Raw genomic sequence first — 19,574 nt, forward strand, 5'->3', positions numbered from 1 at the left:
TGGTTCGGGGACCTCTGGAGGTCCATGACGGATTTCCAAGGGGGTCCATGGCTGGTTCTCAAAGTGTGGTTCGGGGACCTCTGGGGGTCCCTGAGGGGTTTCCAAGGGGTCCATGGCTGGTTCCCAAAGTGTGGTTCGGGGACCTCTGGGGGTCCCTGAGGGGTTTCCAAGGGGGTCCATGGCTGGTTAGCAATAAGTGTAATAGTGTGATCCCTCTAGGCCTGGGGACAATTATATTATTAATTATATATATTATTCAAAAATTGGTACCACCCAAGGTGACCGTACATTTTTTACATGTTTGACTTCCTACATGTCTCTAGTTTACATTTTGGTATGATAACCCTTTCTGAGACCCAGCTTAATTGATGTTATCAGCCGCTAGAGTCGGTCTCCCATCGACTTTCTATACAGGAGGAAAATACCCAGAAAACATTTTTTTTCTGGGTATTTAAGTAGGACTAGCCCTTACCCGTTCAAAGATATGAGCTCTGAAATGATGTGCAGTGTGTGGGTTATGGGGTGTGCACTGTGCACACAGTATATGAGGGATGGAAAGTAACTTTAACTGGTACTTACATGATAATATGTAGGAGCATCAATGTAAGAAATACCCGTTTCGTTTAATGGCTACAGAGATACTGTGTACGGATCTGCATGATTTTTGCAGATCCCCCCCCCCCCCCCCCCCCCCCCCGCCTGCTCGCGTGCCCGCACACACACACACACACACACACACACACACACACACACACACACACACACACACACACACACACACACACACACACACACACACACACACACACAGCTGGTTAAACATGTTGCCTCATGCTAGATGCAGAATAGATAAGCCTCATGCTAGATGTAGAATAGATAGTAGATACACCATAAAAATGCTAATATACAGCATACGATTTGTGAAAGTGACAAACGGGCTTCACAGTTATGTTAGGTATGTTCATATGCTAATGGTGATGCGATTTCAGATCAATTGCTCCAGCCACTGAGGAGAAACGCTGTGACAGACAGACACTCAGACAGACAGACAGACAGACAGACAGACACTCACTCAGACAGACATTCGCAAAATTATAGTATAGATGTGAGGGGTCTAACTAGGGGTTTGTCATTATGCTGAATCCATTGCAAGCATTTGTTTTGCACAAAAAACATTCCTTGGGCTACAAATGGCCCCCGGAAAGGTGGTTTAGTGATGAAAAGTGATGAGTCATCACTTTTCATCAGTTTCATCAGTTTTGTGGGCGTTTTCTGGGGCCATTTGTAGCCCAAGGAATGAGATTTTAGTTGACCTTGGCTTGTACCAGTGATTTGTGCTCATGAAACTGTACTTTTTTTCAATTACAAACTCTTCAATCAATTCCTATGCAAACTTCTAATAAAGTATTTAATCAATCAATCAATCAATCAATCAATCAATCAATCAATCAAACAAACAAACAAACAATCAATGTCATTATTTACTGTCCACCACCAGTAATACTTTTTTGGCTAATAATAGGCCTATTAAATTGTATTATTTTTATTTTATATTTATTCGAAATATCGACGAGTGGGTAACTCACTATGATCGTTCATGTGCTGCTCGTGCTCGTTCCCAGGCTTCTCATCTCGTAGGCGTGGTCTTCATTGAAGAGTCCAGCCAACCCTCTGCCCTCGTGACACAAGTGACAGGCTGTTACGTATATGCGTCATACGCATAGAGTTGCGTCGTACGGCGTGTATCAAAACGGGATGGTGTTTTTTACTGGTGTTTCAGTCCGAGTGTGGGGAAAGGGTGCGTTCGGAAATGCGCACCGGACTGCGCGGGCGTTTATCGTGGGCTTGCCCAGGCCTTACGGCCTGGGCATAAATATAACGATTGCATTCACCACGGCTTCGTAACTCGCGCGGCGCTCCGCCGGCCGCGCGGCCCTGGCCCGCTCTTCGCGGCCACTCGCGCCTGCGGCGCTCGGGGGCGAAGAGCAGGACCAAGGTCCGCTGGCCTTCGCGCCGCTTGCAATGTCGTGGACAATAAAACGAGCGCACCCTTTCATACACTCTGACTGAATCACCAGTAAAAAACACTCTCTCGTATCAAAACACCATCCCGGTTCCAGCAGTGGAACCTTGTGATTGGCTGAACCAGAGGTAGGGAGCGCTCCGTTGAGTTCGCCTGGACCGCGCGGAGGTGCCAAAAGTCGGGGGGCTGAATATTACTATTCTGTCCATAACGGCACATAAGTCGGTAACGGCACTGAGTCGGCTCATGCGACCGTCGCAACGCTCGACACGGCGACTCGCTCGCTCGGAGGTGTCTCACGTCCGGCGCGCCTCCGTCATCTCCACCGAAAACAAGCGCTCTGCCCTTGGTCGTTGGTTGGAACCGGGATGGTGTTTTGATTCACGCCGTCGTACGTGGGGGCTCTCCATTCCAAAGCAGAGTGCGCAGCTATGGCGGCCGACAGTTGTACACTTGTCTGTTTTTGTCTGCAATAAGGTTAATTTGGCGATTTGCTATGCTCTAGCGATGCTCTACATCTACAGACTCTACACGAAGCATACTGTACTTTAGCTAGATAAAATAGTTATGTGTTCCTCCAGCTTATCCCCGCTCAAGAGCAGTTCCTATTAAGGTAAGCATTAACTACTGTGTTGATGAGGGCGAATGACGTTGTCTTACAGTTTCGTTTACCTTTACCAAGTAGGCACTACGCCACGCCCAGCTTCAAACGAAAGAAAAAGCACAAGCAGTGCTTCTCAAGCTTTTTAATTTCAAGGACCTCCGGAAGAGTCTGAGGTTCTATCCAAAATGATCGTGACCTGAGTTACAGACCTGCCCCTCAAGCAAGGAACCCTGGGGTCCCTGCCCTGGCTGGACCCCACCTTGAGAACCTGTATTAAATATATCTTATTACATTGTCATTGGAATTGTATTGCTGGGGAACAGCTTGGGTCCAAATGTATTTCCTGTCAGTGTCAGCTAACCTTACTGATGTTCAAACACTGCAACAGGAAATAAACTTGGACACATTTAGAATTGTTTATGTTGCTAAGTGTATAAAGTACAGGTCCCCTTGCAGGTTCCTGTCTATTTAGGCTCTCTGTGGTAACTAGGAAGTAGGAACCTTGTCTTTAGTTGAACATAATAGCAAGCAACACTCGTCGGAGTAAAGGCCAAACCGCACCAATGCAACTCCTTGCCACATGTTACTGCGGTCACCAGCACTTTCGCCTATAACATATTCGCCTACACGCATTTGGTCCTTTCGCCTGGCATTTTCGCCTTGGAGGAGAGTCTTTTCACCTACCTGTCTGAGCCATTTCGCCTACCCTCAATTCTGCTGTCAGACTGTCCGTGTTTGCAAATGATCTCTTTGTCATTTAAATATTATAGTGACTGTGACAGTGGTGTCAAGTGAATCTAACAGTTTACTTGACATTTATTATTTACATCACATTTTATTCCTAAAAAATGGCAAAATAGTTTTTTATGCCTGTTGACAGGCAAGGTTGATTCTATAGGCTAAGGTGTAGCATATCTTATATAGACCTATAGGCTAATAGCCATGCTCCCCCCCCCCCCCTTTTTTCTCTTTTTCTGCCTTTGTATTTGATGTTATGCTTTTGAAACTGATATTATCCTAGATAAAGTACTATGTTCTATCCGTCTGTCTTTCAATGTTATATGAGATACTTAAAGTGTGGTTCCTGTGGAAATAAGCCTCGGCTTTCTAGGATCTCCTTTTAGTTGACCTTGTACCAGTGATTTGTACTGTCATGAAACTGTACTTTTTTCTATTGCAAACTTCTAATAAATTCTTCAAAGCCTACATATATATTTTGTATAGCCTAATTAATGTTAAAACAATATAGGCCTACAATACTGTTCATTTTACAATACTGTTCAATACTGCACCAAAGAATGTATAGGGCCATGGATTAATTAATTATTTGGGCGCACCTGATTCCAATAGCTCTGTATTTATGTGATTACTATGGAGTGCATAGGATAGCCGTGTGTAGGTTTGACATGTAACACCACTGTCACAGTCACTATAATATTTAAATGACAAAGAGATAATATGAAAACATGGACAGTCTGACAGCAGAATTGAGGGTAGGCGAAATGGCTCAGACAGGTAGGTGAAAAGACTCTCCTCCACGGCAAAAGTGCCCCGCGAAAAGACCTGGCGAAAATGTTATAGGCGATTATGCCTGACACCGTTACTGCAACCATTATCCTCAATGGCAGTTGCAAGGAGTTGCATTGGTGTGTGACATGGTTTTGTTAGATTTGCGACTAGTTGCATTGGTGCGAGTTGGCCTGAAAGTTTCTGCTAGTTATGTTAGATCTGTAACTTTAACAAATATTACCTAAGAAAATATAGGCCTATAGCTATAATATTAATCTCTATAATATAATCTCTATAAATTAATCTATCTTTTGTAAAACTAATCCCTCTCCATTCCTCCTTTAATGACAGTGTCCATATTATGTTTTCACCTGCAGACCTGAAATGTTGCATCATCGACAGATGGAGAGAGATTCACCCAATGACGGTCCAGGATTTATAGTTGATGACCACTCGTCAGAATTAACTAATGACCATTCATCAGAATCCTCTCTGACCACCCGTGCCAGCAGCACCATCATCTCAGACCACGAGTTCTCGTGTCACTGTTGCTATGACATACTAGTGAACCCCACAACGTTGAACTGTGGTCATAACTTCTGCCGTCACTGTCTGGCTCTGTGGTGGGAGTCTTCACGCAAGAATGAGTGTCCTGAGTGTCGAGAGAAGTGGGAGGGATTCCCGAAGGTCAACATACTCCTGAGGTATGCAATTGTCAACCAGACCATAGAAAATGATACGCTTTTTCACATACAAGGTATTTGACTGACTGCATTTCTCTGACACAAAGTACTGTAGGGAAGAAATCACACCCGTGTGAAGTGAGTGGTGCTGATGATGATGATACCGGCCCCTACTGTACAGTCCAGTCAATGTATGCCATTCAACTGCTGAGAGTGCCACGGCACTGGGGAAAAAATGTTTGTATACCTGGTTCATGGGTTTGATTGGATGCATCTCTCCATTCCGACATGTCTCCTTTCCGACAGACACTAACCCTATCTCTTACCCTAACCCTAACCTCTATGGAAGTGTTGCCACTCCGACAATAAGAAGTCACTGTCAGAGTGGCGACATGTCGGAATGGAGAGAGCCCCCCGGTTTGATTACCCAGAGTCGCTTCCCAGTGGGGAGAACATGCAAGCAGGGGTGAGATGCCATGGGCTCGGTTGGGCTCAGCGAGCCCAGACTTCTCAAGCTGCACGCACGCACGCCCCACATGCACGCACACACACGCGCACGTGCACGCACGTCGTCAAGTTGTGTGGCGCCGTGGTCAGCACGAACCATAACTCTATGGTACGAACACTTCAGTCCCCTACCTGGTTAGCTGCTTTGCATAACAATACTCGGGTAGGCAGTTGTCACCTACGTCCTCATTTACACTTGGCCAGCAGCACGTTCACGACATTTAGCTCCTTTCGGAAAACTCTCCCTGAAATGGGTCCTTTTGTCAGAGCTGCATGCATAGCGGAGGGAGTGTTCCGAAAGGAGTTAGCAGGCTTTACTGTGTGTGGGTGAGTCTATTATTGTAAAGTAAAGTCTATGTATTTAAAGGTATTTTATATAAAACTTAAAGGAAAATGCGTGCACACATGCGCGTGCACGCGCACATGACGTCATGAATTTAGAGGGGCACCACTTCTAAAATCCAGATCACACCACTGCATGCAAGAGTTTGTGGTCAGAACTCATGATGAGAGGGGTCAGATGATTACGCCCGCTTGCTTATAATATTAATCTCTATAATATAATCTCTATAAATTAATCTATCTTTTGTAAAACTAATCCCTCTCCATTCCTCCTTTAATGACAGTGTCCATATTATGTTTTCACCTGGTCTGAGATGATTATGAGCATCTCCTGTTGGATCTTGCCAATTCCACACCCCGCACAGGCCCTCTAACCCAGGGGTTTTCAAAGTGGGTGACGGGACACCCTGGGGTGCCGCGACGGCAGTCCAGTGGTGCCGCGACACTTGAAAAAATATTTAGTGTCCTTTTACACTTATTATTTTCAGTCAGTTCTAACCAAAATGGCTATTATCTCAATGTTTTCCTCACAACATAATCACTAAAATATCATCACTGTCGGGCAGAAACCTTGTATCTCCAAGTTTCAAATGTGTACTTCTTTTGGTAAAGCAAAGCCCTGCTTCATCATACAAGACTGTCGCACAAAACTAGTGAAAACAGCCCGATCTACAAGCACTTGTGTGCTTGTAGAACAACAAACAACAAAACGATTTCCTTATACGCTCCTCCAGGAAAAATTACCCCTAAAAAAAGACCCCTCAGGCCTCTATAGCCTCTTCACAGACTTGTGTCAATGTCTCATTTAGTTGAGATCAAATTGAATTAGATTAGTTGACTCATGTAATATACTCAAAAACATTCCCATCGACGACTCAACTACAGTTTGTATGTTCGCCACTATATAGTCTTTTCTTCCTTTCAGGGATGCAGCAGACAAATTGTTCAGTGAGATTGTGCAAAGGAGGAGAGCAGAGATTCAGGCTGACCCCAAGATATCTCGCAGCCTGCTGGCGTTCCAAAGGTGAAGTATATAATGGGATATAGAAATGTGACAAGCTATGGTCCTCACACACACGGAGGTTCAGTTAATGGATTGAATCTATTTTGAAAGGAAATTGCAAAGGAAACATTGATGGTTGATATTTTCCAAAATTCTAATAATGGGATTTAATTGGTCTCTTGGGAGACAAAAAGAGCCCTGTTAGTCAGCATTACCTGCTTCCACTTCTCACGGCGAGGATGTAGGGTTGGATTTTGAGAGGCAATTTTTTTTTGTGCACATACCGTCCATATACAGTAAAGAAAGCTCTGTCCTTCCTTCTTGCATGCAGCTGACCCCGGTTTGAATCTGCCCAAGGCACATACTGCCTGTGATCATGGTATAAGCACTGCTCTGTGAGACACCAAGCCCGATTTGTTTTTGGGCTTTTTATGCCTTTATTTGATAGGACACAGTAGATTGACAGGAAATGGGGAGAGAGATGGGGAATGACATGTGGCAAAGGTCGTCCGGATCGGGAATCGAACCGGCAATGCCAGCAGGCATCATAGCCTAGTATGTGGTATGCGCCTAGACCACTAGGCCAGCGGGCGCCCCAAGCCCGTCTCTTTTTAATATATTTCTTTTTGCATCAAACTTTGTATTACTACTAGAGATCATCTCGTGTCACCGACAAACCCCTCAGGCACAGGGTGGCTTTGAGCAGATTCCATTACAATTGGCCAGTTGTGCACAACCTGGCCAGATATTCCACTGCTGTGCACAGCTCTCCAGGCTAGTGCACAGCATTTAAGGGCAAAAATTACCTCATGACAATGACAATGCTGTTGAATTGGCTTGTAAAACCTCTGTCAGGGACTTAAAATGTTACATATATTTCTGTTGCTTAGTGTACTTTGTGAAACTATCAGAGGAGACTATTAATGACCTTTAACGGGCTTCAACTGTGGACATTCATTAATCCAGCGTGTGGACATACCACAAAGTGAACAGTCTTTTTCTTTTCAGCAGAGAAACTGGAGCTGATTTTCCTTTTAAACTGGCTAAAATAAAGGGACTAATGGCTTTTTCTGTAGCTTGCAAAAGCTTTTGCAATTCTGTTGCATTCTGTTAAATTAAAGTGAAAGTAAACTCCTTCTGCATGGAACGTCTGGATAATATTATTATTATTATTGTTATTGGCTAAAAGTAAGCCTACTGAAATTGATTTGATGACCGAAGCAATAAGAGTTATGTTTAATAATAAGCACTAATTACTTAAACGTGACTATCTCTATAATCACTTAAATACATGGAGTGTATTTGCAGACAGAAACATTCCCACTCGGTCTCTCATTTGGGGGGGGGGGGGGGGGGTAGAATTTAATGAGACCTCTATTCACACCTTTCAACAAATAAAACAATGAATTAGCGATTTGCATATAAAAAAGGACATGGGCCGTTGACACAGTTGATGTATCACGTTGGAGCGAATTATTAGATTTTATTATTGGAAAATGTAATATGTCACAATAATCTGACTCTAGTCTGTTCCTTTCAAATATTTAAGGGCAAAAGTTACCTCATGACAATGCTGTTGAATTGGCTTGTAAAACCTCTGTCAGGGACTTAAAATATTACATATACATTTCTGTTGCTTAGTGTACTTTGTGAAAATATCAGAGGAGACTATTAATGACCTATACATTTCTGTTGCTTAGTGTACTTTGTGAAAATATCAGAGGAGACTATTAATGACCTTTAACGGGCTTCACCTGTGGACATTCATTAATCCAGCGTACGCACATACCACAAAGTGAATGGACTTTTTCTTTTCAGCATCAGAGAAACTGGAGCTGATTTTCCCTTTAAACTGGCTAAAATAAAGGGACTAATGGCTTTTTCTGTAGCTTGCAAAAGCTTTTGCAATTCTGTTGCATTCTGTTAAATTAATGTGAAAGTAAACTCCTTCTGCATGGACCGTCTGGACTGGAGGCAGGAAAGCATGGTGACACGATGCTTTTTTGAGCGGTGGTCACACCGTCTCCATAGCGTGGCCGTGTGTGTAGGTATGTTAGTTTGTTTGTATGTGGGTGGGTCTGTATGTAGCCTCAAGCCTGTGTAGTACCTTTTCTGACCACACATGTTAAGGGAGGGGCGCTGTTTTCAGGCCAGGCCAGGCACACACACACACACGCGCACACACACACACACACACACACACACACACACACACACAGGGGGGAAGGGGGGGGGGGGTAAAACCACCGCTCAGTTCACACGGGTGTGATTTTTTTCTTTTTCTTCTTCTTTGAGACGACATTGACACAGGATTATGGCATTGCAAAGGTAGGCTAATCAGCACCGCGGTATAAAGTAAAACTTTGAAAAATTAAAAATATCCGTGCCGTGTGTCTCTCTCCCCCCTCCTACTCCGTGAGGCTCTGTCATCTCTCTCTGTCAGCACGCAGGCAGCTGCTGTTACTGGGGGCTTTTACACCGCAAACGGTGACCTATAGACTCTGGTGACAATTCGAAAATTGCGGCGTGCGTGATTTGTTGTTTTATATACTGTTTTTAGGTGATTCACACAGACAGAGGAAATATACACTCTCTTTCTCTCTCTCTCGTTTCTCTCTCTCTCGTATTGGGTGCCCCCCCAAAAGGCAACTAAATTAAATAGGTCCTTTTTTGCTGTAAGCTGCTTCTCTCTCTCTCTCAGAGGGGCTGCGCTCTCTCAGGGGCTGTGTGTGTGTGTGTGTGTGTGTGTGTGTGTGTGTGTGTGTGTGTGTGTGTGTGTGTGTGTGTGTGTGTGTGTGTGTGTGTGTGTGTGTGTGTGTGTGTGTGTGTGTGTGTGTGTGTGTGTGTGTGTGTGTGTGTGTGTGTGTGTGTGTGTGTGTGTGTGTGCTGGCTACGCCCCCCTCGGTTGAAATTGGATCCGCCGGTCCCATAGCTGGGAATACGAGCCTATGGGCGGTATTATTCCGTACGTTCTTCTCCCTACCGTTGAGTTGAAGTTGAAGTGGATGCAAAGTGGGCGTGAATGGGCTTGGAAGTGGGATGCGGCTCTTACTCAATTGTAAATATAAGATTATTAAATATACACATTTTTGTATTTTTTTCTTTGGTTATTGTAATTGATTATCAGGTTGGTCCTAACCCCAGGCCCCCCCTGTCATGTGCATTAAATAAATGCACATGACAGGGGAATCATGGAATCATTTACTGCCCTCCCCTCAGGCGCAGGACAAGATGGAGGGTGGATTCTTTCTGGATGTTGTAGTCAGAAAGGGTGTGTCCATCTTCCAGTTGCTTGTCAGCGAAGATCAGTCTCTGCTGGTCAGGGGGAATTCCTTCCTTTGACATTCTCAATGTTGTCACTTGGCTCAACTTCTAGAGTGATGGTCTTGCCAGTGAGAGTCTTCACAAAAATCTGCATGTTTGCGGAATATTAATTGCTATCCGTATACTTAGTTTCTTAGTATTCTGTTCTCTGCAACCAACACTCTGCAAACTGCACTGGATTCTTGAACATACCCTCTCCCATATATAGGCATGTTTTGACATAACATTGTTGGCTATGATGCAGGGGTCTCCAGATATGGGTAACTGGTCCGATATACATCACTGGCCAGATGGCCAAGAATTGGCGCGACCTCGCCCTGAGGCGTCTTACTAGTATTATGACATCACCCTTTACGTTCATATCAGGTTGCACTTATTGATGGTGATGATGACGTCCTCACCCGATTGATGACTTCACTCTGTGTCTTTCCAAGGGTTTTCCCATTGGATGACGTCAGCGCAGACACGCACACAAAGATGTAGATTTCCCTAAGATGAAACGTGGGAGACAGTATAACTTCAGTATTGATGAATAGGCTCTATGCATATACGCCATTTTGATCTACTTCCGGGTGTCTTTCGACTTCCTTCACAGGTGTTACTGATGATACTAATTAAGGCTCTGTTTGATTTATTGTACAGTGGTTCTTTAATTTCAAGGACCCCCATAAACTCTGTACAAATGGAATCAACAAATGGAAGCAAATGGACCCTTGCAGGTCCATTTGCTTCCATTTGTACACTGTCAGAGTTACACACCTGTATGGGGACATTTGGAACCCACTCAAGGACACTTTGAGACACACTGGTGTAGCAGAGTGTTTCCAGTGAGCCAACATTCACACTGTTTGACCAGAATGGAACAGACCCTTGATTCGTATCATCAGAAACACCTGTGAAGGAAGTCAAAAGACACCCGGAAGTAGAACAAAATGGCGTACTGTACCTTGGAAACATTGGAAACACACAGTCACACTGCCTTAATCAAAAATAATACTGCATTTGAAGGCATCAAGAATTGTCCCAATTTCAAGTTTGCATAATTGGACAGAGCAATACATTGACATGTCCTGAGCCTACATTGTATATGACACACAAAGAGGCTGGTTTAGATCATCTGTATCATTTCAGGTATGGTGACACTTTAGGAAGACCGAAGACCAACCAGAACAGAGGAGCTGGCTTCTTCTTCTCTGGAGTTCTTACTGCACTCACATGTGTGGCTGTAAGTGTACACAGACTAATCATTATACACTCCTTCACCTTTTTAGTCTACAATTTCTGCCAAGTGATTTATTACATGCCAGTTAAAGGACCATACCAATGTCATGTATTTTCACAGCATATAAACGATTTCCCTTTTTAATAGCTTTATTTTCACATGCCAGAGGCCACCGGTATGGCCCTTTAAACTCAAGAAATGTTCACCATGGGTAAATGTTACATTTGTCAAATGTAAAATCCAGTCAAAATCCAGTACCTTGGTAGATACCTGGCTTTGCTCACAGAAGGCTCACCACGCTAGTTTCTTATTAACCGGAAAGGTAGGTTGACACTAGCCGCAAGCAACTTAGGGGGTATTTCCATAACCTGCAAGTTGCAATTCACTACATTGACGGTCCCATTCATGAAATGGAAAAGTCCTATGTAATTGTATTAAATGACAATAAACTCACCGATATTGCACCTCTAGGGAGAGCTTGGGTTATCCTGTTTGTCTCTGTCAACACTTTGCTTAAGAAAAGAATCGTCATGTTATGTGCTACTTTCTGTCAATAAATGCATAAATAAACTCAACTGCAGCCATGATTCTTTCTAAGTGTTTGTTTTGGGGAGGACTCATTTTAAATCACTCCATGTCCTGCAAAAGTGCAATGTTGATGGTGGTACGCACTACGCAGAACATTGATTAAAACGAGCGTTGGCTCTCAGCAAAACAAACACTTGGAAAGAATCAAGGCTGCACAGAGTTTATTGACAGGAAGTTTCTTAATTATATCATAACAGTGAATTTGTATGAAACAAAGTCTTGACAGAGACAACCCAAGCTGTCAGTAGTTGGGGAAATATTGGTGATTATCGTCATTTAATACAATCGGATTGTATTTTTCTGTTTCAGAGTGGGGTTGTCAATGGAAGGTATTGCAACTTAAAGGTTACACCCTCTTTAAGTTGCTTGTGGCTAGATTAGTACAGAGACAACTAACCTTCTGCTTTGTCAGTTTGTACATTTTCCACAGACTCTGTGCTTTTGTGGTCTGCAACAGAAAGCATATACAGTGTCGGTCACTCGTCCTTCCTCTCTGTAATACTTCTGGTGTAAGATTTTAAAGAAAGTTGACCTAAGAAAGTATAAACTTAAACTTGGCTGTTTCCCACTGGGCGCAATAAAAATAAAAAAAGTTAGGTTATTGGTTACATTTATTTTTTCTTCAGAGATGTGCAGATTGTGTCCAAACCTGCCACTCAGTTTTTACTGACAATTAAACCCCATTAGGATTACCTTATCCATTAATGGACATCCATTGCTGCCAAGCACTTAGATCAGGGGTCTTCAACGTTTTCAGGCCAAGGACCCCTTAGTTGAGAGAGAGATGAAGCAGGGACCCCCACAACCTTTTCATAGATTCCATATAGGTTCATTGTTTGACAGCACGATCATCAGTCTATTTTGGATTCATGTCAATTTCTGTTCTCAGATATTTAACCACTTGAACCATCAATACTTAAGAAACTTGACCTTTCACTCTGTTCTTAGTCCCTTAGTTCCCCTCTACACCAAAGCTCTTTGCCGAAAATAGCCGATGTACAAGCTCACAGCGCGAGGTGTTTTGGCCAAAGTTCTGAACTCTAGGGTTCAAGTGGTTAATATAAAAAAAAGAAAAAGGTTTCTATCACACAAAGATTTGGAGGACCCCCTGTGGTAACTCTTGAGGACCCCCTAGGGGTCCCGGACCCCCTGTTGAAGACCCTTGACTTACCGGTAGATTTAAGTTTAAGTTTAAGTTTAAGTTTATTTGATCATCACAGCATAAATTAACATACAACACAATCATATATGAACAAAAAAATCATTGGTTACACTGTTAGATTGTGTGTATGTGTTTGTTATCAGGTGATGCTGTTGGTGTATCACTGGAGCAGTGGGGAGGGTGAGCAGCATGACCTGCTGATCAGCAAACCAGTGACCCGTTGGACCACAGAGGAAGTCCTGTCTTGGCTTGAACACCTGGGGCCCTGGGCCCAGCTCTACACACAACCCTTTCAGCAAGAGAATGTCAATGGACGGTAAGATGTTTCATTTTATGTATCCCTTTAAAGCAGTGGTTCTCAACCTTTTCAGCCCGCGACCCCCAAAATAATCATATCTTAACTGGGGGCCCCCACCCTGAGGCATTACATTTTGTATAACACGGTTGGTTCTATTGTGAAAATAGCAGATCTACATGCTCACAACGCCTCGCGTTGCGATGCGTTGTGAGCATGTAGAACGGCTATTTTCACAATTTCTGCCACTAATATTTGACAATTTGGCAAATGTTTGATTTGTCATTTTAGTAAAAAGTCCTTAAACTTTCACTTTAGAAATGTGCAGGTACCCTCTATACACTTAATTCAATCAAGTACTTTATGATAAAATATTACAAACATTTCTAGTGCAAATGAAACTGTCTTTTGGTTCAATTGTAGTTTTTCCCCCTGTGCTCAGGTTACTGCTGATGTTGGGGGAGAAAGAACTGTCCAGTCCTAACTTCAACATAGCCAATCAGGCTCACAGACAGGCCATTCTGTTTGAACTAGACAGAGTTAAAACCCTGGGCCTCAAACCACCACAGAATCTCTGGGAATACAAGGTACTTTATATGCCTATATCTTCTACAGCTTTCTTTGGAGACCACCTACACATGTGTGTTCTTTTTTTGTATTAAAAGCCAGTACTCTAAACTATTGCTATGTTATGATGGTTCAATGTTGTACTTATAAGGAACCCGTAGTGTAGAATGTAGAAGGAATGACGAATCGTTAACCAATTCAGTCACCGTTACCCGAGTGTATGTGTAATTGATACCCAGCTTCAGTCTGCCAACGTTAGATAATTGCTAAGCTCCAGTAGTATTAAAATACTGAGTTTCAAAACTGTTGCATCAATCAAAAAATAAAAACATTGAAATTGTGCTGTTTGTATCCTCCCTGCTAGGCGGTTAATGCAGGGAAGTCTCTGTTCCTGTTGTATGCTCTGAAGAACTCCCCTCGACTCACACTCTTCTACCTGTACCTGTTTGACTATTCCGAAACCTTCCTTCCTTTCCTGCACACATGCTGTCCAGCTGTCACGCACACTGACCAACCACTGGAGGACGGCCTCCCTCTCACCACACAGGTATTATTTTACGTATACATTATGGAGTGTAAAAAGCAGCGTATTTTTTTCCCTATATATCTGTGTGGGGCCACGTTCAAGTTCATCTGATATACCCTACGCCAATGTCAAAGTCACGTTGCGATGATAAATTCCGACACTTGCCTAAATTTCGGTGTACGCCAAAACTTCTGCACCACGTTGATAAATGAGGAATTGTGTTCTCAAACTTTCTTATACTAGTGTACCTCTGCTACTATTTCTTTTCAGCTAAGTACTAGGGGTGCAGGAAAAAATCGATTCGAAATTCGAATCGTGTTTTTAACATGTAAGATTCAGAATCGATTCTCATTTTCCAAAAATCGATTTTTTTATTAGATATTATTTATTAGATATTATGATTTTTTTATTATGATTTTTTTATTACGATCATTTATTAGATATTATGTTGTGTTTGTACAAGTTAAAAGAATGTGTGCAAGCATGAATAAATCAGACATGTTGTCTTGGATTTACCTTTGTTTGTTTACATTATTGCAATAAGTTGATAAAACCTTTACAATTATAAAAGCTACGTAAATGTACTCTACTTTCATGCCAGCAGACTGGAGTAGATCCTGATATATAAATTGAATAGAGAATTGTTTTGAATAGAGAATCGCTTTGAATTGAGAATTGTTTTTAAATCGGAAAATAATCGTTTCTGAATTCGAATCGTTTGGATTTGAAAGAATCTAAAGAAATTGTGAATCATGACCCCAAGAATCGATTCTGAATCGAATCGTCGGATACCCAAAGATTCGCAGCCCTACTAAGTACCCCATTCACCAGCACAAAACATTATTCCTGATACTGATACACCTTGTATTTCTGTCTTCTTTGCGCTTGTTTTGATTGTGTTTCAACCAACCTTTCCGATGTTGGCGTTCATATTCTGAACTTCCCTCTGGGGGTTAAAAATGATGCAGCGAGCTGGCCTATGAACTTGTTTTTACTTTGTTTGCGAAGCGACAAAGTCAATAACCAGCGACGTCATCATGGAGCGCTCGAAAAGTTCCGACAGACGTTTGAACCGGGCGGAGCTATAGGCTCACAGCACATTGGATCTTGCAGATTCTCGCACTTGCCCTGCAACAATGAGGAATCCGAGATTTCCCCCCCTAGTTGCTATTCTCCCGCCTTTCTGCACTAGTCTACCAGGGACGTGCAGAGAATCTTAGAGAGGCAGGGGCTGAAATTTCTAATTCTATGTTTTGTTTGTTTGATTTTTATTTGAAAATATATGCCATATATAAGTTTTCTCAAACATACGTGATAGTTTCCAGATTCAACTGATTTTATGAACGTGGGATAGATTGCTCATAACCAATAACAGACATTTTCTCAGTATCCCTAAAATTACCCCCATTTAAAGAAATACTGATATCGACTGCTATAGATTCAAGAAGTTCAGAAGGACACAGAACCATAAATGACCTATGCTCCCCAAGGAGCAGAAAGGTTTAAGTCAAGTCATAGATTCAACTGATAATAATGAATATAAAATCAGATTTAGTTTTGTTTTTTAATGCTTTCATTATTTGATCAATTCTCTTAACTTAACTAAAACTAATTCTTGTTTTCTCATTTGCCAGTTGGAACCCACCTGGCACCAATGGGCAGAGTTTCTGGTGAAGTACATCCTGCTCCCATACCAGCTGATAGCAGAGTTTGCTTGGGATTGGCTAGCCGTCCACTACTGGACGTCTCGATTTATCATTGTTAATGCCATGCTGCTGTCTGTGCTTGAAGTGTGTGCCCTGTGGAGACTCTGGAAAGGAGCCAGGATCAGGTATGCACACAGACTGCTTTCTACTCCTGGACACACCTAAAACTCACACAATGACATTTACACTCACGTACTATACATATACTTAATCTAGAATTCCTACTCCCCCCAGGACACTGCCAAGCAGGATGTGGAGCCACGTGTGGAAGATCTCATCTCAGGGCTTTGCCTTTGCCCTGTTTTGGCCTCTCATCCCTCAGTTTGTGTGCAATTGTCTGTTTTACTGGGCTCTCTACTTCAACCCTATTATTAATATAGACCTGGTGGTGCAGCAGCTGCTGTACCCAGAGACACAACTGCTGCAGTGGAATGCACTTTAAGTCTGCATCCCAGTTGATGATGATGTTGCCAAAATAAATGGCCAGAAATGCAGTTTCTGTTCAGGACGGGTATTTACATTTATCCCAAAGGGCATAACCCTCGTACAAGATAAGATCAATAATATTTATTGATCTCTGGGGGGACCTGGGATATGAGCGCTCTTCCTTTTGTTTCATGTCTCTCTAATAGACCGTTGAAAGTGGAACAATGCAAGAACTGCACCATGGAAGAAGCTAAGACAAACCAAAACACAGATTTGTGCCAGAAATAAGCCCTCTACCACCCTTCTGATCTCCATAATACTTTTCACAGGTCACGCTGAAATGTTACAACAGGTTAGAATGCAGGTGATTCAAATTGCAGAAATGGGTTGTGAAGAAAGATTAGTCTAATACTTAGGGTGTGATGATCTTTTTCTCAATTTGTCTTTAGGTACGTCACTAGGAGTAGAATCAATCGGTTTGCAATACACCAATTACAATACAAATGTCCTTTCCAAAATTATTCATCGTTTATGACTTGCAATGCACAAGCTGGGCTTTAGTGGTCACATTTTCAATGCCGACTTAAGTTGCTGTTGAAATATTATCACACGTATAAAACCTTTCTGTGCACTTCTTGCAGTGCTTCAGTCTTAGAGGTGCTGACAGGATTTTGGTGCTGAAAACAAAGGTCTGGTTGGGTTTGGTAGCATGATTGTGTAACATGTCACATGAAATGTCAGGATGTACATGGCTTTGCATCCTGCAGTGAACCTAGGGCCTTAAAACACAAATAATGCACTCTTTGGAGAGCAATGTAAAATAAGTTAATTGTACAGTTCTATTGTTTCCTCCAATAAGAGGTATGGCACTTGTTTTTGAAATAAGACATTTCTTCCATTTAAATTCTGTTCAGAGAATTATATTGATTTATTTCTTAAATTTTCTTTTAATGATTTTATGGAAAACCCATTTGTCCTGTGTGGCATTGTAAGCAATGAGAGCTTGTATGGCCCTGAAAAAATACTTTTTTGTTTTTGTTTTAATTGTTCAAAGATATTGTTGGCATTATTTTTCCATAATGGTGTTTTAGTTGAGTTGATCAAAAACATTTTACATTATTTTGCACATAAAGTACTTACACTGTGATCTGGTTACGAGTTCTTACTGTTCAGAATGACTTAAATATAAATAAAGGATTTTTGTAAGAATTAGATAATTGATTGTGCTCCAATTCTTTATTCTTATCAGATGACACAATATACGGAGAACGAGCGCCATCTACTGCTCACAAAACCTTATAGCACTGACGAAACCTTGATGCACTGCTCTGGTGTATCTATTCTGCATCTAGCATTTGGCAAGAGCCGCAAGACCCAAATTCAGATTGAACATTTTTAACTTGAATCTTTACTCCTTCTGAGGTCCGTGGAACAAAATATATCAAGTTTGAGGTCCGCGGCCAAATACGTATCATTTTGGGGGTCCTTGACAATGACATCACATGACAAAGTTTGTGAACACTGTCTGGTATCAGTGGTTCTCAAACTTTGTCAAGGACCCCCAAAATGATATGTATATGGTTCTCAAACTTTGTCATGCCAAGGACCCCCAAAATGATATGTAGCCTATTTGGCCCCATCTCAAAATATTTTGTTCCACGGACCCCTAGAAGCAAAGATTTGAGTTCACTGCCAAATGCTAGATGCAGAATACGTAGATAGACTCCTCTGTCAGTTCTATAACTCCACCGTCACCCTTAATAACTGCGTTGTTTTGCTCATGGGCCTGATCTATGGCTATTGCTGAAGATTCTCTTTCAGATTTATACACCACAAAATGTATGGAGTTATTATTGTAACAATAAGTTGAGAAGAGATTTCTGATGTTGAGCAGTTGTATATTAAGAGTTGTGCAGTCGTACCTCTGAATTTGCAGACTTGTATGATGGAATCTGAACGTGAAAAGGAAAAAACAACCTCCAACACCTCTCAAATCGTCTTTTACAACCTCAAAACCCTTTCTACACTTGCTCAGATTAGTTGAAACTGCTGCTCTCTAAATTGCAACATATTCCTCGATATGTGGATGCAATATTTGGCAAAAGCGAGCAGGCGACACTGAAAAAATGCGAGCATCTGCACATGATGATTCGAGAGGTTGCAAACTGACATCTGTACGTGTAGAGTGTTTTTTTCCCCCTGCTCACGCACACATGTACTTTTACAACCTCAACTGCCTTTCTACGCGCTCACGAATCGTCTTTTGCGACCTTAAATCCCTTCTACACTTGCTCAAATTAGTAAAAACTGTTGCTCTCTAAATTGAAACATATTCCTCGATATGTCGATGCAATATTTGGCCAAAGCGAGCAGGGGACACTGAAAACATGCGAGCGCTTCTAATCTTGATTTGAGAAAGTGTACATGGCGATTTGCGAGCGTGTACAGACGAATCTGAGCGCAAGCAGAGGCAAATTCGTGCGAGCAGAGGTCTGATGCGAGGGAGCGCGAGCACAGTACATGGCGATTTGCGAGCGTGTACAGACGAATCTGAGCGAGCAGAGGTCTGATGCGAACGAGCGCGAGCACAGTGTCTGTGAAACAAACTCCATTTCCCAACATGCAGCGCGCAATGACGTCACCCGGACGCGCCGTCGGCCTCGTTGACTTCCTGTCTAGCGGCTGCACAAAAGTGGTGTTTTCTCCGGATTCTCTTCCTTTTTTCATTTTTTTCTCAAAACGGTGGCCTCTTCTACCGGCCGTCACACAAACAATGTGGCTCAGAATTGATAAAAAACGGTCCTGACTGAAAGAGAAGATTTTCGCGAAATAAACAGGACATACTCCGATTACATTTACTCGGATTACTTTTCTCGCCAGTACTCTCGCCGGTAGGTAAAATGACGCGTTGCCATGGGCACCAGCAAACACACACACGTCATACATCCGGGCACCCGATGTGTTTTTAAAACGTAATAAATAAAACGTGGTACATGTGTACAGTTTTAGGCTATGAATATGATTTTCTGGAACAGCGTTGGACTGCCCAGAAGTGCAAGATCTCATACTCTCATTACTCCGACCTTA

General features: G+C 42.4%; 1 protein-coding gene across 1 annotated transcript; it reads left to right on the plus strand.

Moving 5' to 3' along the window:
• Positions 1 to 2,455: 2,455 nt before the first annotated feature.
• On the plus strand, positions 2,456 to 17,655 carry LOC308281424 (bifunctional apoptosis regulator-like). Its single transcript, XM_080721600.1, has 9 exons — positions 2,456 to 2,636; positions 4,514 to 4,840; positions 6,594 to 6,692; positions 11,127 to 11,220; positions 13,111 to 13,283; positions 13,705 to 13,849; positions 14,194 to 14,376; positions 15,990 to 16,186; positions 16,296 to 17,655. The coding sequence occupies exons 2-9, from the start codon at positions 4,521 to 4,523 to the stop codon at positions 16,501 to 16,503; spliced, it is 1,419 nt and encodes a 472-aa protein (XP_080577726.1). The 5' UTR covers positions 2,456 to 2,636; positions 4,514 to 4,520; the 3' UTR covers positions 16,504 to 17,655.
• Positions 17,656 to 19,574: the final 1,919 nt, after the last annotated feature.

Source organism: Nannobrachium achirus (genome assembly GCF_963921795.1).
Source record: "Nannobrachium achirus genome assembly, chromosome: 3".
Lineage (NCBI taxonomy): Eukaryota > Metazoa > Chordata > Actinopteri > Myctophiformes > Myctophidae > Nannobrachium > Nannobrachium achirus.

Bases quoted from the DNA above. Each gene is read 5' to 3' on its own strand.
- LOC308281424 (XM_080721600.1), top strand. From the start codon at position 4,521: ATGTTGCATCATCGACAGATGGAGAGAGATTCACCCAATGACGGTCCA. The intron at 11,221-13,110 runs GTAAGTGTACAC...GTTTGTTATCAG, and splicing joins CTGCACTCACATGTGTGGCT to GTGATGCTGTTGGTGTATCA. The intron at 16,187-16,295 runs GTATGCACACAG...TACTCCCCCCAG, and splicing joins TGGAAAGGAGCCAGGATCAG to GACACTGCCAAGCAGGATGT.